General features: G+C 38.3%; 1 protein-coding gene and 1 non-coding gene across 2 annotated transcripts; one reads left to right on the forward strand and one right to left on the reverse strand.

The window, feature by feature from the left end:
- The first annotated feature begins 276 nt into the window (after positions 1 to 276).
- TRNAA-CGC (transfer RNA alanine (anticodon CGC)) lies at positions 277 to 349 on the forward strand. Its single transcript has one exon. It is a non-coding gene; the product is annotated as a tRNA-Ala (tRNA).
- Positions 350 to 6831: 6482 nt separating this feature from the next.
- LOC111984381 (protein neprosin) lies at positions 6832 to 9817 on the reverse strand. Its single transcript, XM_024016015.2, has 7 exons — positions 9491 to 9817; positions 8829 to 8915; positions 8440 to 8688; positions 8168 to 8332; positions 7998 to 8051; positions 7750 to 7896; positions 6832 to 7557 (listed from the first exon to the last, which is right to left on the reverse strand). Exons 1-7 carry the CDS (start codon positions 9689 to 9691, stop codon positions 7177 to 7179), a joined length of 1284 nt encoding a protein of 427 aa, XP_023871783.1. The 5' UTR covers positions 9692 to 9817; the 3' UTR covers positions 6832 to 7176.
- Between the last annotated feature and the right edge of the window lie 10124 nt (positions 9818 to 19941).

A 19941-nucleotide genomic window follows, 5' to 3' on the forward strand; every position in this document is an offset into this window, starting at 1 on the left:
TCACAACCTAATGACTTACTAAAAAGATAATAAATTCTTATTAGAGTAATATTAATATTATATTCATATAATTTCATCACAGCCAAATAGATTAATTGTGCAAACAAATAGGAAAAATTGTATATATTATCAATCGATTTTTGCCCATATGCAGATATCTTTCTCGTTATTACATATGAACACATTGATAAGAAATCCATACTGTCGGATAAAATAAAACAGTTATTAAATATGAAGTTTTATTAAAATTAGTAAATAGCAGCCAATGATAACAACGGGGGTGTAGCTCATATGGTAGAGCGCTCGCTTCGCATGCGAGAGGCACGGGGTTCGATTCCCCGCACCTCCACTTTTGTTGTGTAACCTTTAACATTTCTCTTTTTACTCACTCCCATGATTTTATTCAATTTTCGTACACCACCATGCACACTATAACACACCCCTATCTCGTACCCTCCACCACTTGTCCTAACGACCACTCGTTCCTAATCCAAAAACCCAAACCACAAGCAAAACCAAACCAAACCGATCATAGATTCAAAACAATAGCTACTAGCTAGCTCTACTTTCTCTTTGGCTGATCATCCAAAACAATCCCACAAATGACTCTCAACTTGGGTTGTTCTTGTTCTCCTTGGCTTTTCTCTCACCAATCTCCTCCACTTCCCAAACTCTCCGAAACCTTTGCCACCAACAACTACTACAACAATATTTCTTATTCTCTTACTTTTGTTAACTTCTCTAAGACCCTCAAGACCAGAGCCTCTTCTTTGAGTGAGAGCCAGAATGGGTTGGTTGAGAACTCGGTTTCCCAGCTTTTGGACGAGGAGTTGCTTGCTAAGGTTTCGGGTGCTAAGGATGCCAACGAAGCTTTGGACATGATTGGTGACAAGTGTGGAAGAAATGGAGGTATTGTGGGAGTTAATGATTGTTGTTTGATCATAACTGCTGCGCTTGAGCGCAACAATGCTGAGTTGGCTTTGTCGGTTTTCTATGCCATGCGTGCCAGCTTTGACCAAGGTACCAGGTTTATATATGCATATGTGATGCAGCTTTTTATGTAAAGATATACCATATATTCATTTTTAATTTAGTGAAAGCTTTGGTTGCTGTTACTTGAAAGTTGAAACTGTTAATTACAATCATAAGTTATTGGGACATTGTGATAGGGATGATTTCNTTCTTGTTAAATGCTCTAGCAATCCTCTTTTGATAACCCTTTGAATGGTATTGTGCTTTAGTTCTCTTTTTATCTATCAAAGCTAGCTATACATATCTTTCTCTCATCCAGTCTTCTTCTAGGACCTTGTTTTCTACTAGCACCTTTAAAGATTGTATCTCCATCTCAATGGGAAGTATCGCTTCACTCCCATTTACTGAAGAGTTGATGCACAGATAGAATTTCTATAACCCCATAAGGCAAACAGAAGCTTTTCAGCCCAATCCTTGTATTTCACTACCATTTTGGCTAGGATATTCCTGACGTTCTTGTTGGCTACTTCTATGGCTCCATTAATTTGCAGTCGATATGGCGAAGACTTGTGATGCTCAATGATGTACAACTCCATTATCTTTTAAACCTCCCCCTCAAAGTGGGAACCATTGTCTGAGATGATCTCTTGGGGTATCTCAAACTAATGGATTATGTTGTTTTTTATGAATCGTGAAGTTTGAGCCCTTAAGGGCTATCCTTTTGAGCCCTTAGTGAAATAGTCAATTGCCACTAGGATGTATTCGTGTCCATTTGAGCCCTTAAGGGCTATCCTTCCAATCACATCTATGCCTCATACTGAGAAAGACCATGGAAAGGTCATGCTGTTTAGCTCACTGGGTGGTACATGGTTCAAATTTGCATGTGTTTGGCAATTGTGGCAACTCTTCGTGAAGTTCACACAATCGGTTTCCATCATTTTCCAATAGTATCCTATCCTTAGGATCTTCTTAGTTAACATTCTTCAATTCATGTGAGGACTATAAACTCCTTGATGGACTTCTTCCATGACTCTTTTGGTTTCTTCATTCTTCAAGAAACGAAGGTGTACACCATCATAGGAACTCCTATAAAGCTGACCTCCACATAGGATTTATTGCATTGCCATCATCATAATCAAATGATGTTCCCTCTTATCGGCACCGTTAGGGTATATTCCCAATTTCAAGAATCTCACGATGTCATTATACCATGGAACTCCTTCTTCTTGTATAGTTAAGACTGAAGACTTCGCCTTTCCTTTGTGTACCAACTCATAACTCTGTTTGATCTATAAGGGTTGTGTCCATACTTCCTTGGGTATTTCAATCAAGGAGGTTAAAGTAGCCAAGGCATCTGCAAACTGATTCTAAGCTCTAGGGATGATGGTGTATTTGATCTTATCAAAGGTTTTGGTTAAATCCTCTAAGTATTGCTGATAAGGTTTCAAGTGTTCTTCTTTCACTTTCCACAATTTTCGCACTTAGGCTGTGACCAAAGTTGAATCTCCAAAGGCCTTTGCCTCTCTTATTCCTAACTCTCAAAGAGCTTCTATTTCGGTAACACAAGCCTCACATTCTACAATGTTATTGGTTTCCTTGATGTTCAACTTGACGATCGAAGGTATATGGGATCCATCAAGGGTGATCAAAAGTACTCCTATCCTATTTCCATATTGGTTCACAGCTCCATCGAAATACATCTTCCATGCCCCTAGTTTGATGTCCAAAATATCCTTATTTGGGAAATCCTCTTTACCATTTTTTCCTTCTATGGGGTTCTTAGCACAAAATTCCGACACGGTGCTTCATTTGTTGGTTTTTCTAGCCACATACTTCAAGTTAACTTGTGCCAAGAGGATTAACCACCTTGATAACCTTCCACTTAAGGCAGGCTTCTCAAACTAATACTTCAATAGGTCCATTCTGGCTACTATCCATATTTTGAATGGTAGAATGATGTGTCTTAGTTTCTACAAGGCCTACACAAGAGTAAAGCATGACTTTTCTATAGGTGTGTGTTTACTGTCATAATCATGGAATCTTTTGCTTAGGTAATAAACGGCTTTCTCATATTTCCAATTGCATCTTCTATGATTGAGAGATAAAGGAGTAGTGGCTTTCCATTCTTTAAGGGTACTAGGATAGGTGGATGGAGAAGGTATTCTTTAATGAGCTTGAAGGCTTTCTGACACTTCCATGCATGGGGTTCATTCTTTCTTGAAAGCTTAAAGATGGTTCACAAGTAGAGGTGAGCTTGGTTATGAATTGGCTGATGTATTGTAGTTGACCTAAAAATCCTCTTATTTCTTTCTCACTCTTAGGTGAAGGCATGTCTAATATGACTTTAATATTTGACGGGTTAGCCTCTGACGGGTTATCCTTTATCCAACTACTGGAGAGGAACTCCGACCAGCATTGGCAAAGAGCGTGGCCCTTACCACATGAAGCAAGAAAGCTTTAGCCATCTAAGCTCCATCCTCGAGAGTTGCTTGAGAATGAGAAGCAAAGTCCCTAGAAAGGAGGTAATACTAAACAATCTCGTTTGGATAAGCACAACCCAGTAGCTCCACTGCAAGAGCCCTCCCAAATGTGTCTCCAAAATGGAAAGCTAGACCACGAGACCTGAAACTCATCAGCTTGTGGAAGTCGTAGAGATTTATGGACATCTCCCTACCAATAATGTGAAAGGTGTGGGTAGTGTCCCACCACCTTTAGACAAGAGCATGCACCAGTATCTCGATAATCGTACCAAACTCGGATAGAAGTTATAAAACCCTTACCCGTGAAAGGTGGAATGGCCTTATTTGGAAAATTGTATTTGGAAATCTAAAGTGAAAGAAAAGCATTGAATTCATGAAGGCTTAAAACTGTGTCTGCAACCCCAAACATGCGTATGCATGTATGAGACTGCATATCCACAAATGAGACAAAGAATAGAAGAGATTGAGACATCTAGAATAGACAAAGAATGTGTTCATTACTGTTCTTTGGCCCCCTTGGATCAAGACTTTTGGAACCCCTGGAATAGAAGAGATTGAGATAAAGATGAAAGCCATCTAGAATAGAAGAGATTGAGACAAAGACAAGAGCCACCTAAAGGCCAAAGCCACTTGGAGAAGTTTGAGGCAAGAGCCATAGATTGACACTACAAATATGTTCCATTTCTAGATCGTAAAAGCACCTTGTTTGTTTGATTAATGATTAAGGCCATTGGCCATATTAGTTTTTCTTTTTTGGTGACTCTAGGATAGTGAGTTACTTGGCTTTTGCTTGACAATTGGCAAAACAGGCTCTTGGATAGTGAGACTATCGCTACTCATTTCCCGAGTAGCACTGATGGGACTTCAGACATACGAATCCCACGCAACTTTTGGAGTTGCACCCTACCCCATATGTGCATGTTGTTTGCCATGTGCATGGGTTAGGCTTGAGCTATATGTCGAAAAAAAATAAAGATGATACTAGGTAGGTCTAGGACTAGTCTAGGGCCTGTCCAAAGAAACTCTTTAGTTAAAGGATGTTTTTGGAAGAAGGAAATTGTTACAGGAACCCTAAGGGTTGCATATGTAGCCTTGAGCATGCATACACATTAGGGTTTCAAAAGAGATATGTAAGACAAGTTTGTATGGAAAATGCGGCAAAACTAATCCCACATCACTTGGGGAGAGCTCCGGCCCTTCTTTTTGAACACTATAAAAAGGCTTCACATCCCTTTTCCCAATCAACAAAATCTTCTCCAAAAAAGTGATTCAAGAGAAGCATACTTCCCATGAGGAAACCGCTCATCTTGGATGCTTATGCCCGCACGTCTCCTTTGTATCCTCTTTACAGTAAAGTTGGTACACTTTCAAATAAATTCAAACATGCCCAACAAAGATAGACATGATCTTCTCCCATTGTCTTTAGTCTTACCTAATATAGATTCCTGTACATTTACATTAGTTTCGTTGCACATATCCTATCTATATGGGTAAATACATCTTGTAATATTTTTCTATATAAGTAAATGAAAGATATCTCTATGATTCACCAAGAGACAGAGTTTCTCAAAATTCTTTAATATGCACATATGAGAATACAAATTATTTGTCCTACCTTTTGTCTTCGACTTTATGGTGCACTAATCATAGCTTGCCATGTATTTATTTGACTTTCCTTATAAAATAAATGTAAAGTTGTGATTTGCAACTATGTTTCATGTTGGATTTATTTCATGACAAAAAGTGCTGTGAGTGTATTAAATTTTCCTTGTATTTCATAAGATTTTATTGTATTGGGTTTAGTATTAAGTTGGTGAAGAATCGAGCATGAAATGAAGATTAGTGCAGTTTCGCGACTAGCTCGCAAGAAGTTCTCGAGAAAGGTTCCTATAAAAATGGCGTATGAGAAGCATATGCTGGAAGCTGAAGAGTCAAGTGTCAGGTTGTATTTCTCGAGTACTTTGTGAGACAGGTCATCCCATGAGGTACCCTCGAAACTCTCTACCTGGAGGATTTTAAGTGTGACTTTCTAACCCTTCACCTATACTATATATACCCTCAATACCTACAAAAGAAAAAGAGACTATTCAGAGAGAAAACCACAGATAAGTTTCTACAACATAACACACCCACCTTTAGAGAGAGAGATACTCATCCTTTAGAGAGAAATCATTGTAGTTTCTTCTCCTTCCCTCTCCCATTGTCATACCTTGAGAGGAGATTTGTACCCAAACACAACCTACACCTATTCAAAGTGTAGAGAGTGTTTTGGAACTTGGAAAGTTTTTAGGATTTGCCAAAAGAAGCCGGTGAGGCTTGGTGGATGCAATTGGGCGGTATTGCGAAGGAAAGTTAGAGAAGACATGACTCCGAGAAGTCCGTTAGTAGCAAGAGCTTGGAGGATTCAAGTACATGGGGTAGACTAAGCTTAAAAGGTCTTTTGTTATTTGTATACTCCAACTTATTCACTAATGGATCGATTTTGACTTGGAGGGTTGCGAAGAGGTTTTTCATCGAATTCTTCAGTTTTATCTTCGATAACACATCTTAGTGTTATCTTGTGTTTGCATCTCTCTTCCCTTACTCTTATACTTTAAATTTATTGTTTATTGTTCATGTTTGTGCACTAGAGTAGTTTCAGTGATTGCGCTTCATTTACTCTTGTTTCACATTTAGATAATTTAGAGTAAAAGCAATCTAGCCGTTATTTTAAAATTGGGGTCTAAACAAGTTCGTGTGCTTTCATACAAATCTGAGCTTTCAATAAATAAAATTTAAAATGGAAAAAAATCAAACACTTGACATACCATAATTGCTAGAGCATAAAGTGATATATAGAAAGTGAGATAAAGAATTTGTATTTTACGTATGGTGCTCCCAAACAAACATTAGTAAGAACCAGTAGGATTCTTTCTACTCCAAGCTTTTTGCGGAGTGTTTTTTCTGGTACAATCCTTATGTGGGACAACAATTGGACAAATAGGCTGCATTAACAAGTTCAACCCAAAGTGCTTTGGACATTCTCATGCTCTTTAACATTCTTTTTGGCCATGTTATCACTATCTACCTTGCATATTGGGATCTAAGTAATACCTTCCAAATGAAAAACGTCATTTTCACCACGAATCTACTAGCTCTAGTACCACTTTTTGGAAGTTTGTGGGTCTTTACACAATCACATTCCTACTAAACACTGATACACCACTAAAATATGTGGAAGAGACTCACTTACAAGGCACACCAAGGTAAGTAGAATGAAGGTAGAAGAAGATGAGAACTCTTGGTTTGGAATGGAGGAAAGCATGAGCATATATACTACACCATGCAATCTTAAATTCCACTATATTAAATTACGCAATTTGAAAAATTTACTACTCCATACAATAACTCCTTATTTCATTAATGAAACGGAGAGTTTCATAATCTAAATTAAGCATAACTCACAACAATAGGGCTAGGGAAATTTAACACCTACTCTCCAACAAATTATATGGAGAGCATAAAAGGGAGTCAAATCTCTTAATCCAGAAAGAAGAACGAGAAAAAGATGTACAAAAGAGTGACAATTCGCAACTCACTAACCTAAACTATGTGTACATTAAAGAAGATAAGGGCATATGGCTTCTAGGTATATTTTTTGCGACATGAAAAGATGAAGAAAATAATTCTTCTTTTTCTTCTTTTGCCTTCTTTCTCCTTAATTTTGAAAGAATAATCTAAATGATCATAGACAATTGGGGTTTTTACCAGGACCACCATAATAAAAGTAGTTTCCCCAATTATCGCTGCTTTTCCTATTTTGGACATCATAGCAATTGGGTTGCTCAGTGAAAGTGGCAATGTCCTTGGGAGGCCTAAGATTGTTGGAGCCATCAACAATTTGGATATTCTTGAAGTAACTAGCTCTGCCAAACCCTTCTCCAGAGAAATGACCACTGCCCATTTGGGTTGAGGTGTGCTGCCCATCAGGCTGTGAGTTTACCACCTCTCCTCCCCATTCGACCATTGAAGCACTGTCAGATAAGTATGAGAACAGGAAGGCTGGCCAATATCCCAATACATGCTCATTCCCAAATTGCATCCACCAGTTTCCCTCTTTTGGGTCCTGTATATACCTCATTAATATGCCAATTAGTTTGTAATATTTTGAATGACAATTAAAGTTATAAAGCCTAAATATTTTGTAATATTTGTTACTATGAATGTTCTTTAGAGAAAAAAAATATACATATGATATGCTCACATATCTGTACCCAAAAATTAGAAGTATTTCATATAAATGGAAATATTGTACTACCTTCCAGACAAGTATGCTAATATCATATTGGGAACCACCATAGCCGGAAACAGGGTAGATGCTTGCACCCATTGCAATTTGGTTGTTGATTTGAATAAAGCCAGAGCACAGCAAATTGTAGCAACCAGTGGCTTGATACGCATCACTCTGCAGCCATGATCAAAGACTTTTTTCAAAAACCAGTAAAAATAAACAATAAACAGGCTGGTGCTGATGGGGAAGTCAAAAATTAAAACACGGAAACTTACAGTCCAATAAGTGAAGAGTCTAGAGTTGCTATCTCCATATAGATCAGGGCTGACCTATTTTTCCCCACAAATAGTTTTGTGAATGAATATTATTAGTAAAGAAAATATTATAGAAAATAATATTAATAATAAAGAAAATAATATAGGATGAAATTAAATAATATATGCACCTGCCAGCCAGCTTCAATGCTATTAAGATCTTCACCAAAAGAACCACCTAGGATCCAGATTTGAGACAAGCTAAACTCATTAGGTTCTTGGATTTGGGGTCTCCACACGTTTATAGTTGCCTTAGCTCCGTAATACTTATCTCCTTCCACATAGACTATTGCATGCTAGAAAATCAACCGAAAGAAAAAAAGTTGAGTGTTGAGTTCTTAATATAATCAGTTGTAGATATCATTGAGCTCAAACCTATTATTGGTTAAAAATTAAGTTGTACCTGATGGCCACCTTGATCGATGAGATCAGGCTGAGCGGAACTTGGTTTAGGGATGGTAAGGTGTTTTTTCCTTCCATAACTTTTGATAGAGCTTGCCCTCAATAAATCATCTTCTTTAGTTCTTCTAACCGGAATCGTTCCTTCCGGGCACCTTCCATTCAAGTGCCATAGCTGATTAATGGACTTGGACTTCGAAGACACCTTGCTCTCATCGAATAAACGCCCTTCTGGGTGGAAACTTGGTCTCATCTACGACATGACAATGCAAGACCCCATACATAGTTGATATCAAATTATTATCGATACCAAATTAATGAAAGTTAATTAAAGACAAAAACTAGGATATATATATATATATATATGTATGTATGTATTATGTATATAGCCACCTGGATTGTATGATTTTTGAAGAGAGGATGATCAAAAGCTGGCTGGTTGTTGATATGTATGCAGTCGATTATATCTCCATCCGAGCTCTGTTTTGGACATTTTCTCACACACAGAGACATCAGTCCGAATTCTCAGTTCTATTATAAAATTACACTAGTACTGGGCATGCTGAGATATAGTAGTACATGGGAGTCATGGAGACACCATTGCTCACAAAAGTGACTAATTCTAAGACTCAAGCAGCTGATAATCCTATAATACCCAAATGAGGTATATATAGGTAGAACACAAACTTTACTTAAAGCAAAATGTTAATCACTGTTATGTAAAAAAGAGAGAACAAAAGGAAAAGATGTTTTGGGTATTTTCTCGCACACAGAGATATCAGTCCGAATTCTCAGTTGTACCATAAAATTACACTACTACTGGGCATGCTGAGATATAGTAGTACATGGGAGTCATGGAGGCACCAAAGCCCACAAAAGTGAATAATTCCAAGACTGAAACAGCTGATAATCCTATAGTACCCAAATAAGGTATATATAGATAGAACACAAGCTTTAATTAAAGCAAAAGGTTAATCATTGTTATGTAAAAAGAGAGCAAAACGTAAAGATGGGAAATCTATAAATTAAATTGAGGTAGTATGTTAAGTAATAACCTTGATAGATTTATGAGCAGGCTTGTTCAAGAGCTTCAACTGCTGGTGCACCTCCATTTTAAGTTTCTGATCACTAAAGATGCTGTTATTATTATTTCTAATTCCAGCTGCTGCCATTGGTATGAGAAAGCACAAGCACAAGCCCAGGGCCATCTTTACCGCCCTCCACCACCTCCTCCCGCTTCCACAAGGCAGTGCCATGAGTGACTAACTCCAACCAAGTGGCGGGTTTAATTAAAGATGTATAATAGCTACTAGCTACAGGTTAAAACCAATACTTTGGTGGGTGGCTATTGAGTGCGTGACCTTTTATTTTTAAGTCTTCCTTCCTTATCTTATGCACCCCACCACCAAACCAACCCTTCCCTACAAGCTACAACTACATAATACAAACAAAGGAGCTTGGACATTTTTATCTTTTTTTTACAGGGCCTAGCCTTTTGAAAACGCCAAAAAAAAAAAACAAAAATTTCTGGTTACTGCAACAAACCAACAAATTGAACTGCCGACGCTTCCCTCTTCCCTTTGTATAAGGCTAGAAGAAAAAGAATATGAGAAATCCGTGGTTCATTCTTGATTCTTCCGCTGTTCCCTTTGCAATACTTAAACAGCATTTGTTCCTCCTCTATGGACTGTTCCACATGCTATATTTCTTTCTATAGGTATGCACAAACAAACTTCTACAAGGATCACCTTTTCCTAATCCTCTCGTTCGAAGTTTGAAACTGACACATTACACATAATTACTCAATTGCTCCTCAACTAACATAACCCTATTGTTGGCCATGTCTAAATGGGACTTTGAATTAGCTTTTTTACTTTAAAAAATCCAAACACAATTAACAAACTTGCATAACGATTGCGAATTTAGAAAGAACGCCGAGGAAGTAGTAAATGAAATTATGGAGGTTTTTTTTGTGTCTTTTTTGGATGTGTAGAAGAGAAAAGAGAACCTATTTTATTTTGTTATTGCACCCTTTGATTCTTTGATTGGTTTAAGAAGGTCATTAATTACCTTCAGGAAGCCTATTCAAATCAAGTCCTTGAAATTGCAGTTTTGATCATGTAAGCACCAAAAGATAGCTAACCTAAAGGAGTTTGCAAAAACTAGTGTAACTTTTGGGGCTTTTAGCTTAAAGTGGGATAAAAGATTTATATTACTTAAAGATATTGACACATATATCTTATCAGTTTCCGAGATAATTTTACCGGTTTCGCTGATTAAGTACACTGATTTAGAAAAAAAATTGACTTTTAAAATTTGTTTTTCTAATTTTTTTTTTCTCATTAAAATATTATTAAAAATTTTCAAAAATAATCTATTAACAAATTACAGAGCCCAATATTGATAATTCAATAAGAAAAATGCTAATGAGTGCCTTAAGGACATTAATTAAGAATTCAGTTAAAGAAACTTTTTATGGGAAAAGAAAAAAAAGAATTAATGTTTTGACAATCTTTTTCATTTATCATAAAAATAATGTCAAAATTTTCTTAAAATATATTATTAATGAGTGCCCTTAAGACAGCCGTTAGCATGATCCATTTAATAAATTTATTGCAATCATTTACCTCTGGCTACCGAGTCCGATATTTTCCTGTCATCTCAGAATGCACTGTGGATCCTAACTTTCACATGCATACATTGTCGCGGTCATGAATTGATTGGCCAATAGGCCTTCGTGACCAATAACATTACGTGATTTTGAATGGCTGGCCTAGGTATTGTGGCCGATAGTTTGTCCTGTTAGCAACATGTCGACAAGGATAATAAGTGCACTTGTCATCAAGTAATTGGACGCAGACAAAACCAGAGAGTATCCCTGAGTGGCCGATAGTTTTTCTTTTCTTTTCTTTTCTTTTTCCGGTATCAAATAGGGTTGTAAATAAACCAACAATATTGAATTAGACTCGAGAAAAAACTTGTTTATATTAGTTAGTTTAAAAAATAAGTCAAGTTCAAGCCATAAGTTTATGTTTGATTTTTAAGTGAGTCAAGCTAAAATATAATAATTGTGTTTATGAACAAACTCGTAAACATGAAGGTTAAATTTAAAGGCGAAAAGCACATTTTCATCCTTACATTTTCACACGATTTCCATTTTGGTCCCTAAATTTTTTTTTTACCGCTTTTAGTCCCTATCCTGGAAAACGCCTATTGTTTTAGTCCCTGCCGTTACATCAGAGACGGAAAATGCTGACGTGGCAAACGGATGGCACTGTTGGCTGACGTGGCCATTAAAATAATAATAAAAAAATGTTATTTGGTATTAAAAAAATTAAAAAATTAATTTTAACTAAGTAAAAAATTAAAAACAAAAATAAAAACAAAAAATTACATCAATTGAGATCTAAGTGTGATTGTTTATTCATGTTCAACATGAATAAACAAGAACTTAAACCTAGATTACAAGAACACAGCCCCAAATCACAAGAACGAAGAACATAGTACTCAAAGATTTTCTTTTCCAACATTTCTCATAACACAAATTCAACTAAATACATAGAATTTCATCCCAAACATATCTCCAAAACCTGTAAATCAAAACCCAACCAAATAAACAACAAAACATCTAAATCATCCAACATCAAACCAAAATCCATAAATTCCAAACCACAAATCCTCAACAAAACCCAGAATCATCAACATCGATTTGTGCAGCCAGAGCCTCCGCCAGGCCGCGCGGTTCCTCCGTCGAGCCAGCAGCCGCCGTGTGATGCGTGGGCCGTTGATGGTGGTTTAGGAGATCGCGGCGAAGCAGCTCGAGGAGCGCCAGAGCGACTGGGCCTACTCGAAGCCCGTGGTGATCCCCGAATCTCACCGATTCGTGCAGCACCAGAGCCTCCGCCAGGCCGCACGGTTCCTCCGTCAAGCCAGCAGCCGCCGTGTGATGCGTGGGCCGTTGACGGTGGTTCGTGAGATCGCGGCGAAGCAGCTCGAGGAGCGCCACAGCGACATCCCATGACAGATCCTCGAATCTCGCCTTTGACAGATCCGGACATCCCATGACAGATCCGATCCTGTGGGTTTGTCACTTGTGGAACCCAAGAGCTGAGAGGATGAGAGAGTGGGGGAACTCTTGAGATTCAGAGTCTGGCTGGGTTGGTGTTTGTGTTGGCCAGATCTGTGATCTTATATTTAATTTTGTGTTTGGGTTGTGTTGGGCGGGGTTTGTGATCTGTGATCTGTGATTTTATATTTAATTTTGTGACCTTATTTTTTGAGTTATTTGTGATTTTTGGTTTTCAATTTTGAGACCTTAAGTCTGAGTTGGTGTTCTTAGTGTTCTTCTTCAAGATGCTTTTTGATCTTAATTCATATAAATTTTTATTTTTATTTTTGTTTTGATTTTTTTTTACTTAGTTAAAATTAATAAATTAATTTTTAAATTTTTTTAATACCAAATAATATTTTTTATTATTATTTTAATGGCCACGTCAGCCAACAGTGCCATCCGTTTGCCACGTCAGCATTTTCCGTCTCTGATGTAACGGCAGGGACTAAAACAATAGGCGTTTTCCAGAATAGGGACTAAAAGCGGTAAAAAAAAAAATTTAGGGACCAAAATAGAAATCGTGTGAAAATATAGGGACGAAAATGTGCTTTTCGCCTTAAAACTATTCACACCATTAAACCTAAGTACTAGACAAAACCAAGGTATTGCATGGTCCAAGGACTTGAACCCATGGAGAAAATAACTGTCTGTAGAAAAACCAGAGTGTTACTTAGATTCAAGTTATAATACGGCCTTAGATTTATATTTGAAGGATAGCAGGTGATCTCATGAGACTAACTCCAGAATAGAATACAAATATTGAGTAGAATAATAGAGTAAAGCAAGTAAAAGAAAATATCCATAGTTGGAAGCAAAGTATTAAGCATTCATTTCAAACAGAAAATATACAGTTTCCTTACAAACGCCACCGAGGCAAGAAATAAAATGAAATAAAAGAGAAAATAAACAAAATTGTCCTATGTCATATACCAGTCTCCCCAACTCAGTAGGCAAACTAATTCGACAAGCAGATCAAAAGGCTTTAATCAAGGCCTAAGGGCTTTGTCTCGAAGGGTCCACAGGAGGCCTCGCCACGTCTTGTGGTATTTCCTGACCCTCAGTTCCAACTCCCCCCAACGTTCTCTGGGGTTCAACCTCCTCGGGGGGTTGGTCAGCTGAAGATATATCCTCGACGGTCTTATTGTGGCTCTCAGTCGCTGGTAATGTGGACCCCTCCTCGGGAGCAGCAAGGGCAGTCTCGCGAATTGCAATAGGGTAATATACCCTGTCCTCCCTCCTAAGGTCAGATGAGGCATCAACCCCTGCTTGGTTGAGGGTTTCATGCCAGGTCTGAGAATAGTAATGCCTGCACACTACAGGAACTTGAGCCCGAAGGGTGGCTTCAGTCTTAGCCACCCCATCTGCAAAAGCCTCCTCCTTCGCCTGTTCTACAGAGCGCTCAGCGTCTATCTTTGCAAATACCGCCTCATCTTTGGCTCTCACAGCCTCGTCCCTGGCATACTTGGCAATACCTTTCTCATGGATTGCCTCGGTCAACTTTTTCTTCAGGTAGGTAATGTCCCCTTTGGCAGTCTGTAGTTGGCCCTCAACGTCTTGCAAGCGATTGGTTTGATCCTCAGCTTGCGTCCTAACCACGGCTAGGTCGGAGGCAGCAGTGTCCCTGGCCTTTGTCATCTCCTCTAGATCCTCGGTCACCTTTTTTAGGTCGACCTCAGATCTCTTGAGGGTACTAGCAGCTTTCAAGAACTTGTCACACTCTTGCGCTAAGGCACTGCTCTGGCCATCGACATCCTCGTCTAACCTGAAAAGAGCTTGGATAGCCTGCCAATAAAAACAAGTAACTCCGTAAAGAGAAAGGAGAGTACTAAGCGACAAAATTCAAATAAAGTAAATAGGTACCAAAGGACCCACCATGCCTAGATATTTCTTAAGGGCATCGGCTACGAGAGCCCCCTCAGCTCCTTGAGATTCCCGTATTGATTCATTATCCATCCGGGGCTGATCATGGAGCATGGCAGCAGGCAGCCAAGCTTGAGCCTCGGACTGCTGGATGGTCTTCTTACCTTTCCGTTGACCACCGAGCTTTAGTTGCTTTGGAGGCCTGCGAAATCCACCCTCCTCGGGCAGGGAATGGGATTTGCTCCCATCCATTGGCTCCTTACCCTTGGAAAGTCTCTTCCTTTTTGGGTCATGAGACTCGGTTTGAGGGTCTATTACTGTGGGGACAGAGGATGACCTAGTTTGCATAGTTAAAATCTGAGGCGGAGGTGTTGGGGGCTGGGGCTGCGACTCTTCCGGTGCACCCTCCTTGGAGCCGCCTTCAAGCAGGTCAAGAAGATTGGTTTGGGGTTGTCTTTTTAAACCCATCTCAGCCTGGGTACCCACTCTTAGGGACCGAAGATCGGCTTCGGACAAATGAGGGTCTCCTAGGTCACCAGAGGGATCTCGGACTGATTAGCTAAGTTGAACACACTATATTCGTCCTCAGAAGAGCTCAGTTCAACCACCTCCCTTGCCTTTTTAGATAGTCCTTTCTCGGCCACCGTTACTTGTTGGGATGAGGAGGGACCTGCTAGCGGAATGCCTTCAGATATGTGAGACCCATCGAAAAATGCAAAATCGTCCTTCACCACGGTAATCTGCGTAAGCCGAGGGTCACAAGCTCTAATTACGTGCTTCGGGACTGGGAATGATTTCTGGGCTGGGTCACATCTGAGGATTTTGTGAGCAGCTCTGACCTGGTTATCAGTTTCGTTCAGGAAAAGCTCTGACCTAAGAACGGTTTCCAAATCCGCTTTGTTAACCAGGTGGAAATGACGTGCAAAGGCGTGCGGATCTACGAAAAGAAAAGTGAAACTCCTGTGGTTAATCAACCAAAGCGGATATACAGTTGTAAAAATAAAAATACTAAAACCTAGATTGTCTCCTACTTCGGATACCCTACCTGGCTCCCCCTCTACTGTTGGGCAATGAAAACCGTTGTGCCACTCCCCCGACACTATGAGGAAATCTTGAGTCAACCCCTTATTGGAATCAGGAAGACACTGGATGAGACGGACCCTATCGTCCCTCGCCTTCATATAGTATGTCTTACCCCTCAGGTGATGAAGGTTATAGCACCAGTTCACATCGTGGTGAGTCAGTCTCAGCCCCATTTTCTCATTCAGGGTATCTACACACCCTAATATCCTAAATACATTCACGGCACACTAGGTAGGAGCCAGGCGGAAATGCCTAAGGTAATTGAGAGTCACTGGCCTCATAGGGATTCTCATCCCTCCCTCTACGAAAGCGACTATCGGGATCACGACTTCATCCTCTCTCCTCTTAATGTACCACTCCCCTTCTTCACAGTACTTCAAACTCACGTTATTGGGTATCCCATAGTCAACAATGAATTTTTTCATCATCTCGTCGGACTCAACCAACTTCTTAAACTTACCCATCCCCCAAGGACGACTAAAGATTCCAGAAGAAGAAAAGAAGGAATAGAACCAAGGAAAATTTGGGGTCACTGGAAGAAGAAGACTTACAGAAATATGACGATTCTTTTTAGGTAGTGTGTAAGTTGAACCAGATTCAAATCATATGCATCAATGGTTGTAAGCGCGAAAATGAGGAAACCAGACGGTTCAAACAGGTACTTATACTCCCCCTTAGGTTCCCCAAATGTAACCGCCTGCCCATAAAAGCAGGAGATCCCCACCGAACAATTACCATCATACCGTTGAAAGTGGGAAACGTGGTGCCGCCAAAATTTAATGTGGGCACACATTAAGTCTTGAAACGCCAAAAACGCACATCGGGCAGTCGAAAAGTCGCCAGCATTAGCACGAACCGAAGTGGGGCGATTCGTCTAGAGGGCCCGCAGGTATCAAAACCCTCCTCCCCGTCCGAGGGAACGTGCAGCAGGGTTTTGAGGGGCTATTGTGGGGCCCGTGGGCCTGATAGCCTCAGCCCATCGTGTAGTAGGCCCAAGGCCCAAGCCGAGGAAGACTGACCATTCAAGGCTAAATTGGGGAAAGCCTCTTTTCCGGATCCACGCCGAGGACCTCTTCGTCCTCAGCATGCCAAGGATAATTTTGGGAGAGACCAAGCCCAGAGCAAGCTGTCACCCTCACACTTAATGCATTCACCTAACCCCTCTGGCCGCATTAATGGGGATATAACCCCTTAGCAGGGCAACGTTGATCAGAGTGAACCACTTGAGTACTAATAAGGCCTCTGATGGGACGGACGGCCAAAAGAAAGGCGAATGGATGATCAACAGATGGAAGAACGAGATAGGACGATGAAGACTATATAAGAAAAGCGAGTAAAGTAAGATAAGAGGGGGGGGAAAGAGAGAAGAAAAAGGGCTCCTCGGCCACGGGCCGAGGAGCATCCCCCCAGTTGTAAACAAGTTCTAAGTATTTTTTAATAAAAGAAGAGAGTTCATATTTGGTGAACGACGGCCAGCGCCTAAACCTTCAATCCACTCTCTACAAATTTATTATTTGGGCTTGTTGGGCTGAAAACCCATTCATACTCTGGGTCAAATCCAAATTGAGTCCTTGCATATGCAAATTATTAACTTTTTCTCAGAAAAATAAAAGAGCTGCTAAGCACGTGCTGAAAGGGTAGTTATTTTTTAAATGTTAACCCATCTTCTTTTCTTTTCTTTTCTTGGATAAAAATTTGAAACCCATCTCGATCATTGATACTGTGTTTTCAATTTAGTTTTCTTATTATTGTAAATTAAGACCAATGTAGTATTTCCTAAATTATAATCATTAAAACGATCGTGCATGACTGCTAATTTATTTGGTAAGTTGTTACTGGCTGTTACACAGGCAAAAAAGTAAATTTAAGTTGTAGATTCAAATTAGAGCTAATAATAGTTTACTATTTATGATTTGTTGTAAAAGTGTTGTGCGCCTAACACTTCTCATTTAAAAATAAAGTGCAAATTACAACTTACTTATTTGTGGCTTAGCCGAAATTTAAGCTGTTTACATGTAATTTGAAATTTGACACTTTACCAACTTGAGGTTAGATCAGTTAGATTTCCACCCACCTTTGTTTAAAACATGATTAAATATATAATTTTGCTCACTTTTATGTCTCTTTTCTCCAAAAACACTAAAAAAAAAAATACAAGATAAAAAATAATCCAACAGAATACTTACATCATGAGATTTCAAACCACATGTAGGCAACTTAAATTTCAATTAAATTTTCTTAACCCACCTTTGTCAAAAACATGGCTAAATATATAATTTTGCTCTACTTTTATGTCTCTTTTCTCCAAAAACACAAAAAATATAAAAATATAAGATCAAATAAGATAAAAAATAATCCAACAAAACATTTGCATTATGAGATTTCAAACCACAGGTAGCAACTTAAATTTTGGTCAAATCTCAAGTTGGTAAAATGTCAAATTTTAAATCACAGATAGACAATTTAAATTTTAGAAAAATCATAAAATAAATAAATCCATAAAAAATTATTAATAAATAAAAATCTCATGCGTTGCACGTATTGTTTAATACCCCACAAAGGGTAATTCTACGATACCCCCCCAAAAAAAGGGAGTATGGTACTCACTAATAAGCAGCTTACTATGCCAGATTACCAAAACATCACATTTGAAGGTTTCATCCTCACATTGTACAATTCCAATATCACATGTAACTATTCTTTTGTCACATTTAGTGGTTTATTTATTTTTTCTCACATTTGATGGTTTCATCCTCATATTTTACAGTTTCAACATCATATTTGACTGTTCTTTTATCACATTGAGTGGTTCTTTTTTTTTTCTCACATTTAATGGTTTCATCCTCAAATTGTGTAGTATCAACATCACATGTGACTTTTTTTTTGTCACAATTGGTGATTCCTTTATTTTTCTCACATTTGACAGTTTCATCCTCACACTATGCAGTTCTAACATCACCTTTGACAGTTCTTTTGTTACATTTGGTGGTTCCCTTATTTTTTTTTCTCACATTTGATGGTTCAATCCTCACATTGTGTAGTACCAATATCACATATGACTGTTCACATTGTACAATTCCAACATCACATGTGACTATTCTTTTGTCACATTTAGTGGTTCATTTTTTTTTTCTTACATTTGATAGTTTCATCCTCATATTTTACAGTTTCAACATTACATTTGACAGTTCTTTTGTCACATTTAGTGGTTCTCTTTTTTTTTTTCTCACATTTAATGGTTCCATCCTCAAATTGTGCAGTATCAACATCACATGTGACTTTTTTTTGTCACAATTGGTGGTTCTTTTATTTTTTTTCTTACATTTGACAGTTCCAACATCACCTTTGATAGTTCTTTTGTCACATTTGGTGGTTCCCTTATTTTTTTCTCACATTTGATGGTTCAATCCTCACATTGTGTACCATCACATTGTGTAGTACCAATATCACATATTGCTGTTCTTTTTTCACATTTAGTGGTTCTTTTATTTTTTTCTCACATTTTACTGTTCCATCCTCATATTGTGCAGTTCCAACATCACATTTGACAGTACTTTTGACACATTTTGTAATTCTTTTTTTTCTCACATTTGACGGTCCTCACATTGTGCAGTACAAATATCACATGTGACTATACTTTTCTCACATTTGGTGGTTCTTTTTTTTTTTTTCACACATTTAATAGTTTTATTCTCACATTGTGCAGTTTTAACGCCACATGTGACTCTTCTTTTGTCACATTTTGTGATTCCTTTTTTTTCTCGCAGTTGATGGTTCCATCCTCACATTGTATAATTCCAATGTCACATGTGACCATTTTTTTGTCATATTTGGTGGTTCTCTTTTTTTTTTTTTTTTTTTTTTTTTTTTTTTTTTTTCTTACGTTTGATTATTTCATTGTCATATTTGGCAGTACCAACATAATATTTAACAATACTTTTGTCACATTTGATGCGTCTCTTTTTTCTCTCACATTTGAAGATTTCATTCTCACACTATGCAGTACCAATATCATATGTCATTGTTCTTTTGTCAAATTTGGCGGTTCCTTTATTTTTTCTCACATTTGATTATTCCATTGTCACATTCGGCAGTACCAACATAACATTTTACAGTACTTTTATCACATTTGGTAATTCCTTTTTTTTTTTTTCACATTTGACAATTCCATCCTTACATGGTGCAATACGAACATGACATGTAATTGTATTCTTGTCACATTCGGTAGTTCTTTTATTTTTTTTCTCACAATTGATAATTTCATTCTCACATTGTGCAGTTCCAGTGTCACATGTGACTGTTCTTTTGTTACATTTGGTGGTTCCTTTATTTTCTCTCATATTTGATGGTTTTATCCTCACATTGTGTAATTTCAACATCACATGTGACTGTTCTTTTGTCATATTTGGCAGTACCAACATAACATTTGACAATACTTTTGTCACATTTGGT

Source organism: Quercus suber, unplaced genomic scaffold (assembly GCF_002906115.3).
Source record: "Quercus suber isolate HL8 unplaced genomic scaffold, Cork oak 2.0 scaffold_1073, whole genome shotgun sequence".
NCBI classification, from domain to species: domain Eukaryota; kingdom Viridiplantae; phylum Streptophyta; class Magnoliopsida; order Fagales; family Fagaceae; genus Quercus; species Quercus suber.

Coding starts and splice junctions, on each gene's coding strand:
- LOC111984381 (XM_024016015.2), bottom strand. CDS start 9,691: ATGGCACTGCCTTGTGGAAGCGGGAGGAGGTGGTGGAGGGCGGTAAAG. Junction 8,689..8,828: donor TCAAAAATCATACAATCCAG/GTGGCTATATAC, acceptor GTCATGTCGTAG/ATGAGACCAAGTTTCCACCC. Junction 8,333..8,439: donor TCGATCAAGGTGGCCATCAG/GTACAACTTAAT, acceptor TTGATTTTCTAG/CATGCAATAGTCTATGTGGA.